This window comes from Anopheles coustani, chromosome 2 (genome assembly GCF_943734705.1).
Source record: "Anopheles coustani chromosome 2, idAnoCousDA_361_x.2, whole genome shotgun sequence".
Lineage (NCBI taxonomy): Eukaryota > Metazoa > Arthropoda > Insecta > Diptera > Culicidae > Anopheles > Anopheles coustani.
In genome coordinates this window covers 48,847,145-48,861,545 of record NC_071289.1, presented here as the reverse complement: position 1 = coordinate 48,861,545, position 14,401 = coordinate 48,847,145, and the positions used below count along the sequence as shown (strand labels likewise).

Genomic DNA, 14,401 nt, shown 5'->3' with positions numbered 1-14,401 from the left:
TTTAACCATCTCTTACATGATATTATTTCCTAATAATAATGTCTAACTCTAATAGTTAAAAAGTATTGGTTTTATGCGATTTTTTTAAAAATTCAATTATAGAGCGTGATAGGCTCAAAACAAAAAAAACGAAATGGTCGTTGTAATATAGATCCAAATTGATTAATACAAAAGATAGTAACAAAGGGAAAAAACAAACCTTTCATTTTCGAGTAAGTGGAAAAAGTATTTATCTTTTGACTAATTATATTATTATATTATATTGGCTTACGTTAATGCTTTTGCTGGTAGTCATAAGGGCTCATCTTGTAATATGGAAGAATCTCTTTTGAATTGAATAATTGAACTTTATTCATACAAATGCTATATATGGACCCAGCAGTGCATCCGTGGGAGATTTAACATGGTTTAATTCTTATAAAGAGCCACGGATTGGTACTATTTACCTTTTCACTACACAACAGTGGTAAACAATACGCCAAACCAAACTTCTTGAGTAGTAATAGATGACTATTTCTACTATCATTATTTGGTTTTTCTGATTTGTTTTGAATATTCGACCGATTCGTTACCGTTCTTTGAACCTTATGCGCTCTATAATCGGATTTTAAAAAATAAATTTGCATCTATACTTATAGAAGTCACGGTAAAACCAGCATTTGTTTCATCCACCAAATTATTTGCACTTCACAACATAATGATTGAACAATAATCATTCTTTATACTTACCAAGCGGCCATCTAAATGTAGAAACACCACGAGGCAAGTTCATCTGTTCTCCAAAATTCCCAGCTCCCCATTCTGCTTGCGCTGCCTGCTCCCCTTCCCTCGTGAACTGACGGACACGGTTATAACTTTCACGGCGAATTCTATTCATTTTTTATGTGAAAAAACCTAGAAAAAAAGATCTGAAATTTTTAATCTTCAAACATTTGTAACTCCAAAACTTTTATGAAAACTAAACGCCTACTCACCTAGCAAGCCTGTTAAATCTTTTACACAAACACATACATTCAAACACGATGTGTATACACGACGCGGGTGATTGAAAAATATTCGAAGTAGCATAGAGCGAGACGGGTAAAAAAATTGATCGAAGGAGAAAGTAGGACGGCCTGCTCAATGTATCGACGATGTTGCAAAACGATTCAAAAGTGTGGGCCAAAGGGGGGGTGAAACGGAAGGAAACGGGTGAAACGTAGCCGAGAAACTCAATTTTTGAGTGACCCTTGCCGGCTGGGTAGTATGGAAAGGTCCCCGCGATACAAAGTCACTCACAATGAGTGAAATCACTCATCTTCTCCACATTCCTCACGTTGTCTCGCCCTGCGGGCCCTAGGTTGGGTACTTAGTCATTTGCAGTCAACGCCGAAATATTTCTTCGCGCTGTTTTCTTCCATCGCTGTTGGTAACTTGATGTTCTTCTATATTCGAAACGAAACGAAAGAGTTCTTACTATGATGACATTTGATGGTTTGTCGCCTAAAGTGATTGTCGTGAATCTCATCTCAGCTAATATTGCAAATATTTTGTCATAAAATGGAGAAACGTAATATAAATGATGCCTCATTTTATCGAAAACGCACTCGTGTCATGGAAGAGTTAGAGGAAAATTGTTTAAGTGACCTACGTGAATTTTACGATGGAGCATCGTCAACGACTTTTCCTTGGCCGGATCTGGGTGTTGGTATGTATGAAAATTTGGTTGTATGTGATTTATTGTTTTTATAAATCATCGATTATAAAAGTAAGATAACTGATTAGACAGATGCTGCGATCATTAGATTAACAAAGGTTTGTGCAGCTCACCTTCCGGCTGTGCTTTAACTGTGTATTAATTTTGATTCTTCTTCGTATTTTAGATATAACTCCAGAAGAAACTGTTGCTTTCAACCGTTACAATGCTAACGCAGGAAGCAATGTATTAATTACTGGAAGGTTGGATGAACATGAGCACATTGGGAATTTTGAATCTGTCGACGACACAGTGGAACAAGAAGGAGCATACAGTTTTATAAATCATATGTCTCTTCAAGATGCAATTAAGTTCATCACAGTTACTGGTCGCCTTTCACAATTCATTACCGAAACAATCCTAGCGTTATTTAGGAAGCATGGTAACAATGCCCAGGATCTCCCTAAACGCGACGGACCCTTCTTAAACCATCCACTCCGGTTGGAACACAAATAAAGGCGGTTGGAGGTGGACACCTGTGGTATGCTGGAATTGAGAAGGTCATGCAAAATTATTTTGAGTAGGTATTTGGCTAACATAGCTTTGAGGTTTTTATTTACGTATATTCGAGATAATAACTAGTTAACTAATCTTGATCTACTTTTAGAAATTTTACTCTGGATATAGAACAGATGGAGATAGATATTTCTATGGATGGCCTACCACTTTTTCGAAAAAGTCGGAAACAATTAATTCCGATTCAAGTAAGGCTGGTAGGAATGCCCCAACTCCCGGTTCTGGTTGTCGGAACTTTTGCTGGGCCTAACTAGTTAAGTTTTCATCGATGCACCAATGCGAGCATATTTGAAAGGTAAATTAAATTTGACACTTTTTGAATAAAGACAGTTAATACGGTTGTACATTTTCAGCTAAAGTAAATTTCAACGGCAAGCATGGATGCTTAGCATGCACAACTGTCGGCGCATCTGTGCAATCTGGCCGTGGAAAAACTGTTGTTTTCAACGAAGTTGGAGCCCTTCCGCGCACGGACGAGGGATTTAGAAGCAGAATTTATGGAGGGCATCACACAGGAAGGACACTCCTGGAAAACCTATCAAATTTTGATTTGATTCAGGGTGTTCCTGTTGGTGACCGTTTGCATTTGATCGACGCAGGGGTCACAAAAAAAATTATTGAAGGATGAAGGGGTCACAAAAAAAATTATTGAAGGATGAAGGGGTCACAAAAAAAATTATTGAATGCTAGCGAATAAATTTAACGCTAGTCAATTCATACACTGGTCACCCCCTTTGAAGAAGGTTGTTTCCGTTTTTTTGGTTAGGACTCGATTGCCCTCCGAGTTGCGTAATATGCGGGAATAAAACGAAATTGCCCTTTGGAAGGCAAACGAATTCCGCACATTCCTCCACTACATTAGTGTGGTGGTGTTGAAAGATTTTATGTTGCCAGAAGCATACAACCATTTCTTGTTGTATTTTTGTGGCATCACTATTTTAAGTTCCATAGAGCACAAGCCGTTGTGGGCAATTGGAAAACAAATGCTTGATGCGTTTGTTAAAAACTTCGGACGTTATTATGGGACATGTTTTATGACAAGTAACGTTCATAATTTACAGCACGTGGCTGATGAGGTTGCAAGATTAGGACCACTTGATGGATTTTCGACTTACGCATTCGAAAACAATATGCGGTTCATCAAACAGTGCGTAAGATCCGGAACCAAAATTGCAGAACAAGTGGCTGGTCGGCTTACGGAACAGAGCCAGATACAGAAGGCCTACTATCGTGCTAATTCTATATTCCCCCAATTTAAATTAAGAGGATGCTTGATTGTTATGGATGGTTTTTCCCTCGGGTCACGATTTGAAAATAGTTCCGTAAGACCATCAACAGCCATCTGACCGACATCCACACAGTGTGAGCACCACAGAAGAGAAAAAAACCCGAGAATTGGCAAAACGAGAAGACATACGCAGGAGAGCGAAAGAACTTTTTTTTTCTCTTCTGGAATGAGCAAATTTTTTCTCACTTCACCGGCTATCACCGAAAGTGAACTGTATCTCGCTGGTGTTTTCGGTTTGGCTTCGCCAACGAATCACCCCCGAGAACATCAGCGAGAAATAGCGTGGTGTCTCCTTGGGTAATGGCATAGCGTGTTGCTTTTCGTTGGATGCTTTCAATCCTTTGGGACCAAATGGTGGCAGAGGGACACCATACAACACTAGCGTATTCTAGTACAGGACGCACAATTGAGCTATACAAAGCCTTAATAGTAAGCAGGTCTCGAAATTCCTTAGTCAAACGAAAAATTAAACCTAATAGCTGATTGCCCTTACTCAAATCATTCTCCATGTGCGGCCTAAAACTGAGACGCTTGTCAAATAACACGCCAAGATCACAGGTTGTTTCCGAGCGCTCCAAGACGCAATTGTCCACATGATAGTCACACAAGACTTGGACCCTAGATCTAACGAACGACAGAACACGACACTTATCGAGAGACAGGGATAACGCTTTACAATTACACCAGACACTAAAAAGAGGTGAATTTGTTATCAACCATAGTTGTACTGATTAAATCGTTCACATTTCATGTCATAAAACCCCAAACAACTACCAAAAATCCAAGCAAAAGCAAAATACAACACAAAACATGATGAAAAATTGTGCTGTGTACTCACTTTTTTGATGCGTGTTTAGGGTGCTATGGCTCTATTTTGACCACATCTCTGAAACCCAAACTCGTATCGCGGCCAAATTACATCAAAATGGAGAGGATAGTTCCAGAAACAATCCCTCATTTTTACTTTTTTTAAACATTGGTTCCTTACAGAGTAAATGGCCTTTTTTTCTTTTTTAGCCTGCTGTGTACTGACTTTATAGGTACAGTGTACAACTGTTTGGCCTTCGATGAAAATCATTCGCCGACCCATTTGGACATCTTCATATTCGGAGAAGTACTGCTCTGAAAGTGCATTGCTTATAAAAGCATAGAGGTCATAAACTGAACCAGTCAGGTCTGGGGAGTAAGGCGGATGTGATAGAATCTCCAAGTTGAGGTCTTTTATGGTCCACTCTTCGACTTTAGCCTTGTGCGACGGTACATTGTCACTTTACCATGCCTTCGGGCCCATTGCGGTCTTTTTTCCATCAATTCAGATTTCAAATTAATTTTTTGTTGTTGGTAACGAGTAATAATCACCGTTTCACCTGGTTTCAAAAGTTCGTGGAACACCACTGCCTCTTGGACCCACCACACACAGAGCATCGTCACCGGCCGAAACAAACTGGTCTTGTAGCGGATGGGGCGGCTTCACCAAGTGAAAAACAAGATTTTTTACGCTTAGGATCCTCAAAATAAATCCACTTCTCTTCACCAGTGACTATCCGATCAGAAAAATGACTTGCTTTGGTACCGTTGAAGTTGCATTTCACGAAGGACTTTACGATGCTCCATCTGTCTTTCGGTCAACTCATGGTGAACCCATTTTCCACGCTTCTGGATCTTGCCCATAAGTCACATTCAATGTTTCTGCTCAACTTTTGTTGAGTATGGCTAGGGTCTGCATCCAACGGCTCTTGCAATTCTGCGTCATCAAACTTTTTCGTTGGTCCGGGATGGTTCTTGTCGTTGAGGTCAAAAGTACCACTTTTGATTACCGAAAACACCCGTAGAAAACCGGACATTTTCAACTTATACACCTGCTTATCACAGTTTGAGCACACTTTGTCTTTAATCAAAAGGAGATGATGCGGCTGAAGATGCATTTATTAATTCATGATAAATATTATTTCCAGACAATTCAAATGACTGAAGAAGATGCACTCATGCTGATTGAGTGCATACAGAAGCATCCTTCTCTCTGGGATCGCACCGATCCCAACTATAAAAATATTACCCGAAGAAATTATGACTGGGAAAACATTTCAAACGAATTCGGTGTCGAAGTTTATAAGCTGAAAGACAAATGGACGTCTTTGCAATCGACGTACAGAAAAACTCGGTCATCATACAAGCAAAGTTTGGTGACTGGTTCCGGTATGTTTATCTGCATATAAGTGAAAAACAATTAATGTTATCGTACGCAACTACTTTTAGGGTCTGACGAAGTTCACAACCCAACATGGTATGCGTACCATGCCATGGCATTTTTTAAACGCTACCTCGAAATGTGGCAAGACGATTGACACAGTAAGTACATACCTTTTATCAATAGACGATACTAACAAATATGAAAAAAAAACTAATAAGTGGATGTAAGGATTTTCTTCCTTGAGTATCTGAAGTATCTAGACATCCGAAGTGACATCTACATTCAGTAAGTATATTTGTTTTAATTGTTCAACAAATAATTTGCTACATGCATTCTTATTCCTATGGCCTCTTGACTGGCGCGTGCACCGCTTGCCGCAAAATTTGACAAATTTGTATTAGTTTGTGACGAGAGCAAGATGCGGGAATCACTGCTTCTTATACGTTCCTCTCTCCTTATAAAATTGTGCAAATAAATCGTAGCCATGACAATTTTTTTTGCATTATCCTCCTTCACCTCTATCGGTTTTCTAAGTACGCGGAACCTTCCACTAAGTATTCCAAATGCCATTTCTACAGTGCGTCTGGCATTAGAGTGCCGCTGATTAAAATAGCGCTCGATCGATCCTCTTTCAGTAGACCCTCCTAATGGCCTTAGGCAATAGCTGGTTAATGGGAAAGCCTTATCTCCCAAAAACATTGCAGGAACTGACATGTTGGATGATACGTTCGTATTTTCAGTGTTACGAAAAACTCCTCCGTCAGATATTTTTCCTTTACTTCCCACATCGGCATATAAAAAATTACTGAAAATTTTTTTGTAATTAAAATAGTCAGTTCCACTATGATGAGGTGCTTTAATAGCAACATGCTTTCCGTCTATGGCCCCGAGCACATGTGGAAAATTAAACTTCTCTTGAAAGCCTTGAGCCACTTTCAACCATTCATCTGGACAATTGGGGAGCTACAAATAGAAAGAAAAATATTATTATTTAATTTATTTTTTTTGTAAATATAAATATATTAATAATTCTCTGTATCCTATATTTATTCATATCAGATTCAACATCATGAACATGTGGAATGCATCGAAATCGAGGTATTGGAGGAAAGCTCGATGCCACATACGGGGTGTCCAACACCGCCTCCAGGACCATCACGTACGTCGACTCCACCACCTCCAGGACCATCTCGTACGTCGTCTCCACCACCTCCAGGACCATCTCGTACGTCGACTCCACCACTTCCGAGAACTCCACCGAACCAAACCATCGCAAAAAGAAAAAGACGATGGCAAGAGGCTAACATAAGCTATATTGAAGAAGTGATGGACACTTTACGAACAGTAGGATCTGCCCCAATTGAGCTAATCAACCATCTCAAAGCTCCAGATGAGCTCGAACGTGTGCGTAATATTATGCACGACTGGAGCCCAGAGCGGCGTAAGCAAACTCTTAAAATAAGACGTTTAGTAAACGAAGAAGAGGAGTCCCGCTTCGTCCAACAATATGGATATGATCCATAATTTCTAACATTGTTGATTTTCTATGTTTATTTTAAGTAGTTAATTATTAAGTAATGTGATGAATTTCTGAATTATTTAAAATTAGGTTAAGATTTGTTCTATTTAGTAGGTAAACGATATGTGTATTTTTAAAATACATAACAAGAACTGAAAAACTGAACTAAAAAATCGATATGTTTTCTTACCTTTACGAAGTCGCTTTAAACTTCAATAAGGCTGTCGCATACTTCTGGAATGAATATTCCAATTGATTGAGCCGAAATCTGACAATGGAAATAACAAAAACGAAATAAAATCTTAGAAAAATACACAAATAACCATATACTTACCCTGTTGTGTCTTATGTTACATTAAAAAAAGTATTTTATTATCTACAAATTAACGATTAGACAATTACACTTTAAAACGGGTTGCGCGTGAAGGATGGACAAATACGGTACGGACGAGGCAGCTCCCGGGAGACGATATGCGTCCTCTCGCTAGGACGGTCGGGAAGCGAAGCGGCCATCCTGTTGTTCACCTCGTCCGCTATCGGATACCGAAAGCGGCGAGTGGAAGGATGGCCGCGTGCGTTGCAGCTTCCAGTGGATGATGAAGCTGCGTCTCCACAACATACCCGAAACGTATACACCAAGGTTTTGTAATTATCACCTGTTGCCAAATATCTTAAAGTTACTATTAGCTTGTCTTTGGCAGACAAACTCTTACGCATGTTTGTATTTAATTTTGATATTTTTGGGCCGATTTGGGCCAGCAAATAATCAAAGTCAGTTCTTGATAGACACATAAAGTTAATTATGGTCGTATCTAGTTCCTCCTTCAATATAGTCTCGAGCAGCATACTTGCTTGCTCATTCCTCTCCAGCAGCATCGGCTTCATCCATTCCCTGGTCGGGGGTTGTTGGAAAGAAGTCATGTACAATCTGATGAGATTGCTCCATGCACTAGTTAAACGAAGAGCAGCTTCTTTTGCTTCCCGATTTATTTCTTATCTTTTCAAGCACAACTTCAAACACTTTTAATAAAACACAACAAATAACTGGCGACGCGCGTTCAAAATGGCGGGTGGTCACCTAGACGATGCGCGTCCCACGCGGGTAAATGACAATTCGTTAATCGTCAATTAGACCCAATTTTGAGTGATGTTCGATAACATTCGGGACGCGGACGCGTCGGACACGCGCCGTCTATGAGCCCCGCTACACGACCCGCAAACTCAAAAACTTTTCGGCGAGAAGAGGGGAACAACCGAGAAGTTTACGTAAAAAACTTTTCAGCTCCGTGAGCTGAAAACTGCACCCGAGAAGTTTTTGGCAGCTAACCGAAAACTCAAATGCGTCAGAAGAAGAAGACGAAAAAGAAATAAATGTAAACATAACAAATCTCAAAAACAAAATAAACGAACATATGGTGATAAATTTACGTGTTTCTTTTGTAGTTACGGTAATATTTTGTCATTTTATAGCTATAATTTTTAATTTGAGATTTTTTTCCCTGTGATGAAACTTTTTTTTTAATTTCAGAGACTTTGACCTCCTCGGTCATTCGTCTCTGCCTGTGATGAAACTAAATTACATTTCCGTTGGATTTTAAGGTTACTAGGCAGGTTTTTTTTCGGCAATGTGGCACCCGGTGCAAATGCATAAGGGGATTATGTGATGGATGCTGGATAACAACAAAGGGCTCCCGAGATAAAGGGTTTGGCAAACCGGAGAGCGGGAAGTCACTCGAATGATAAGCGGCACCACGTAAGGATCAAGTGGGAAAGAAGCACAACAAATAACCGCGAAATACTAAAAAGTAAAGTGACTTTCGTGCTCAAACTGTGTGTGCGATTGTATTTTTTTTATTGTTAATATATGTGGTTTTGAATTCTCCAGCTAATTTCATCTAAAAATATTCATCCGGAATTCGCTGGTAAACAAGGCAAGATGAGCGGAACCGAATCAAAGAGATAGTACGCGCGTCAGGTGAGAACGGACATTTTTTATGAAAAATATGAACGGTTAGTGTAAGATTACGGTTCTTACATATTCTTCTTCTTCTTCTTGGCGTAACGACCTCTTGGTCATGCCTGCCCGTTAAGGGCTTACGAGACTTGTTTCCCTGTTGTACGTGGATAGTCAGTCCTCTCGTACAGGGGAGGGTCCGGTCTCGGTTGGGATTCGAACCCACGCCGTCGAGGTGGTGAGCCCCGGCGCTCATGGGCCGATTTTCTAACCGGCGCTACCGCTCGGCTGTCGCGGACCCCCGCGACTCTTACTTTATTCTACTTACTAATATTCTTACATATATATTATTTATTTTAGGACGTAGAACAAAGCCGATGACCGTAGAGCTTTAGTAAGGCAGGAGCAAGTTTCCTTGACTATATTGCTTATAGAGGAACGAGACACCTACAATAAAAAAAGAATGTTGACCCCGAACACCCGAAACAAATACTGCAAACTACTGAATGTTTCTCCAGTTGCCAAGTAGCGCAGCGTTATAAGCAACCGTTCTTGGGCTGTTATGGAGTCGCGCATATTTGTGTTCATTCTATTTATTTCTGGGCGTATCATGTCAAGGAGAACATCAAAATCTTCCTTCTTCATGCGAAGAAAGTTAATCATGGTTTCATTTGCTTGCTCTGCTACAATATTGTCAAGCAAACGGTTGCCATCTTCTTGCCGCCGGAAAAAAATTGGACGCATCCACCACCTACGCACAATACGCCTGTTGCGTTGCCTGTTGCGTTGTTGAGAGTTTTGGGTACTTAACTCGATGACCCTGGATAGGGTTGTTGGCCACTCTTCACTCATCAACAGATTATCCATATTTAACTTTTTGTGTTAACTGAAGATGATATCTTGTTTGCTTCGAAGGCAGCTTTTTGAGCTAACTGATAACAAAAACAAAAACAGCAGAGACTGACACATGCATAGACTGTCAGAAACTTTTCGCTTGCATTGACTGGCGACAGCATTGGTACCACAAAACGCGGCTACACGAACCGAAAAGATTTTGACGTAACCTTATACGGTTTTTGAGTTCTCGGTTGGAGTTTGCGGTTCGTGTAGCGGCCCGGTATGAGCGGCCTAAAGGGCCGTTTCCACACAGCGAGTATGGGCCGGATTTCTAGTAGTGAGTTTTTGACGGATGTCAAAAACGCGCACCGTATATGGGTGAGTATGCTTCTGTGTGGACGAAGCCAGGTGAGTATGGTATGGTATACACTGAGCCCAAAGTTAATCCGGACGCTCAAAAAATGAGCATGCGTCCGACTTTGTTATCAATTCTAAGTACTCTAAAATCGACCACAATGATTTTTGTTCATTGCATCTTCTTGGTGCACCTTCCTACGAAGTACGTGCAAAAAGAACGGTGAAAAAAATCGTACCCAAGCGGCGCAATAAACAATAGAGTGGAAAAAGTCAGAATTTTGACGGCCAATCGCAAAGTTGGACAGTTACATTTCATCGTATTTTTGTTAGCTAAAGTGGTGTGTAAGTTAGTTTCGACACAAAGCACTCGGATGATTCGGTTTATTATATTATTGAAGTTTTTATTGAAATATGCGTCACACCACTTTGTTGGAGCGAAACGTCATAATTTATCCATCATAACGATGGAAAAAGATTTCAAAACATATGAAATTAGACTTACATTAGCAAACTAACAGATTCAGACATCATTAAAAAGTATAACACTTCAAAAAGTATCGCAAAATCATCAAAGAACTGTCCTTTCAGCACACAATCGAGTTCGACCGACTACGTGCAATTACTTTCGAGCTGCAACGCCTCGAGAGGGAAAGGGCGTCCACCGTGTCGGGAGCGGGGTGTCACCCAGAAAACCTCGAAATGCAAGCGAGATTTTGCCCACCGGCATCATCAGCACAGGCGCCCCGCGCTACGGGTAGCGTGGCCAACGTCGTCCCGGCCGCACCCGCGTTCACTTCTAGTGCACCGTACGCGTTAAGTGCATCGCACACACAGCTGATGCCGAGGGCAATGGCCGAACAGCTGACGCCGGGAGCATCGTACGCGCACATGATGGCCGGCACACCAGCAGCCGAAAGCACGATGGCGTCTGCACAGTGTGGGTGCGACCGATAGATGCAGCTACAAGGATGACCGGGCGCTCGACGACCTATGGTGGCCAGGGAGCTGCGGCACCTTTCCCGGCGGCTGGGCCTTGGGCGAGCCGTATGATGACCGGTCTTTCGTTGGACCCGGATTTGCGTACGATAGGACAGGGCCGTCAGCGACGCAAATGATGGCTGGCCTATCGTTAAATCCAGCAATGGCGAACCCGACGATGGCGGATGCGGCGACCCCACAAGCGCTAGCCCAACCTTTCACTGCACATCCCGGGACCAACGGAACACCGAATTTCCACACTTCACCGCAGCAGGCACACACGATGCACGACACATGGGCACAGCAAACGACCTTGGCAAGTCGGCTGACGGCTTGTCAAGGTTTAACTCGCGAGCTCCCGACCTTTTCCGGCGACCCGGAAGAGTGGCCGGTTTTCATCTCAAGCTACACGAGGCCAACGGCATTGTGCGGATACACTCCGGTACCTAACGGCTTCCAGTGCTCCCTTCAACGCCTTTTGAAGCCGCAGGAGGTTCTCTTCCGCTTGCTGCTGCCCTCGTGCCTTGACGGGGCGATTAACATGCTCCGGACGCTGTTTGGACGACCGGAGGTCATAGCGAACTCCCTCGTCCAAAAACTACGAAGGATGCCATCACCGGACGCAACCCGAACCGAGACGCTGGTGGATTTCGGGGAAGCAGTCTTAAATATGTGTGCTACCGTGAAGGCGTGCGGCTTGTGGGAGTACCAATGCAACCCGACACTGCTCCACGAGATCGTTGAAAAGCTCCCACCGACGGAACGACTGCGCTGGAACGATCACCGCCTTGACCTACCACAAGCCACGCTCACGGACCTCGAGCACTGGCTGGAACGACTCGTCTCGACTCGAGATTGTCGGTGGTTTTTCACGACGACAAGGTATCACAACACAACCGTCGCAACCAGGTGAGCCGCATTAACACGCACACTATTACAGGAACACCAGAACCGACACTTCATGACGCGCAGAAGAAAGGCAAAGCACTATGCGCTGCGTGCAACCAGCCGAACCATAAGCTCGCTGATTGCAGCACATTTGGGCAGCTGGACGTTGAAGGACGCTGGTTGATTGTGAAGAACCGGAAGCTCTGTAGACGGGACAGTGCCGGTCTCGAAAGCTATGCGAGAAGGACGGTTGCAACTCCACACACCACGACTTACTACATGTTAGCTGCAATGCCCACGTGGTGGACTGCGGAAACGTTATCTTCCGCTACATCCCGGTAACGGTACATGGCCCTGGAGGAACGGTAGACACGTACGCCTTTTTCGACGACGGATCATCATCGACGTTCGTGGAACGAGAGCTGGTGGATGATCTCGGTCTTGTCGGGACACCCAATCCGTTGTGTATACAAATGACCGGGGAGACCACACGTGACGAGAAGGATTCGGTTCAGCTTTCGTTGAGGTTGTCGGGACTGGGAGAGCGCCAATCTTACCTGCTCTCGAAGGTACACGCCCTGCGCAGTCTGGCGTTGCCCGAACAGAGTGTCCTGGTGCCAGAACTTTCGATGCGATTCCAGCATCTCAAGGGACTGCCTTTGGCGTTCTATGAGAAAGTGAGGCCCAGGATACTGATCGGCATCGACAACTGTCACCTAGGGCAACCACTTCGCAGCGCCGAAGGCTACGAGAACGAACCAGTGCACGATGGAGCGAAGCCGGGATAAAAATCAAAAATTCATTTTTGGATTTCAGAAAAATGAAATATGTTTTCTTAAACAACAAGATGAAACTAAGAAATGACGCAAAAACTAGAGCCCCTGTTCTTCCAGATTCTGAGAAACAGCCCGTCAAAGTCAAGATTTGTGAAAATATTGCGTGAAAAATTGAAAAAAATCCATCAACTTTCAAGGTCTGTAACTCCTATAAAAATGGCCGGAATCAAATTTCATGCATTGTTTTGGAAAGGTATATTATCCTGCTTTGAAATTGATGACAGTTTAAGTAAATTGGAATTGAATGTCACAAAATATTAAGAATTGTTTCGTTAAACTCCTAGAAATTTTTTCAATTTTCTGTTTTTAACCTTACGCCATCGCTAAGGATCGTAAAAGATTGTAATATGTTGCATACCCACTTATAGTCTAGAATGTTTTGTAACAATAAATGATGGTTTTTTTTGCATATACGCGCGAACTTTACCTGTTTTTTTGAATTTCGTATGTGAGGCTTATAGTTTATCACCTACTGGGCGTCTCCATCATGCCATATGCAACATCATGTGTGGTAAGAAATATTTGAATTTCTCATTCAATGAAAAATGTGAAGCAGGGTAGTGGTTGAACATCACGTAAAAGGGGAAAGACAAGCCAATTCACTGGCAAAGAATGAAATTTGGTTTGGTTTGCTTTGAATGTATCATGTCGCTTTTACTTGTTCTACAGCTCACAAACCCATCTTTTTATACCCAAAATTCCTCGGAATAATGTACCCTACACTAACTCTTCATTCTGTTTGTACTCTTACACATCATATACGTTTTGATATCATAAACATTTTGAAAAACAGTGTTTCTTGCAAGGAAAACATTTGGTATGCGTTAGAGTTCATTGAAAGTAAAGTAAGCATCAATCACACTGCGTGTAAAATAATTGAAATACAAAAAGCAGAAATCTTGCGGCACCTTTCATCTTCTTTGTGTAATTCACTAAGCGTCGTATTATTGTGCTCGTGGGGCATTGACGGATCTAGTGGACACAGCATTTACAATCAACCGTTTCATGGTTCCGGAGAAAATACCGCATCAGACAGTGATTTACTAGTATCGGCGTTAACGCCTATCCGTCTCTCGTTCATTAGTGACGATTCAGGTATCATCTGGATTAACTTGATGCCACAAAGTGTAAGGTTTGCAAGCCAATTGTTATCGAGATTGCGAAAGAGTCAAAACAGAATACAGAATTGGATTTAAAAAATGGAAGGTTACTAAAAAATATAAAAGCAAGTATAATGATCGAAAAAAAAATGTATTGGAGAAAAAAATTTAAAGTAGATGAACCAAGGCAAATGGATGGAAA

The 14,401-nt window shown here is 42.0% G+C and overlaps 1 protein-coding gene across 1 annotated transcript; it reads right to left on the bottom strand.

Annotated features, from left to right (window-relative positions):
* Positions 1-2,347: 2,347 nt before the first annotated feature.
* On the bottom strand, positions 2,348-10,070 carry LOC131264507 (putative nuclease HARBI1). Its single transcript, XM_058266803.1, has 5 exons — positions 9,684-10,070; positions 9,586-9,650; positions 7,440-7,452; positions 6,537-6,693; positions 2,348-2,352 (listed from the first exon to the last, which is right to left on the bottom strand). Exons 1-5 carry the CDS (start codon positions 10,068-10,070, stop codon positions 2,348-2,350), a joined length of 627 nt encoding a protein of 208 aa, XP_058122786.1.
* Positions 10,071-14,401: the final 4,331 nt, after the last annotated feature.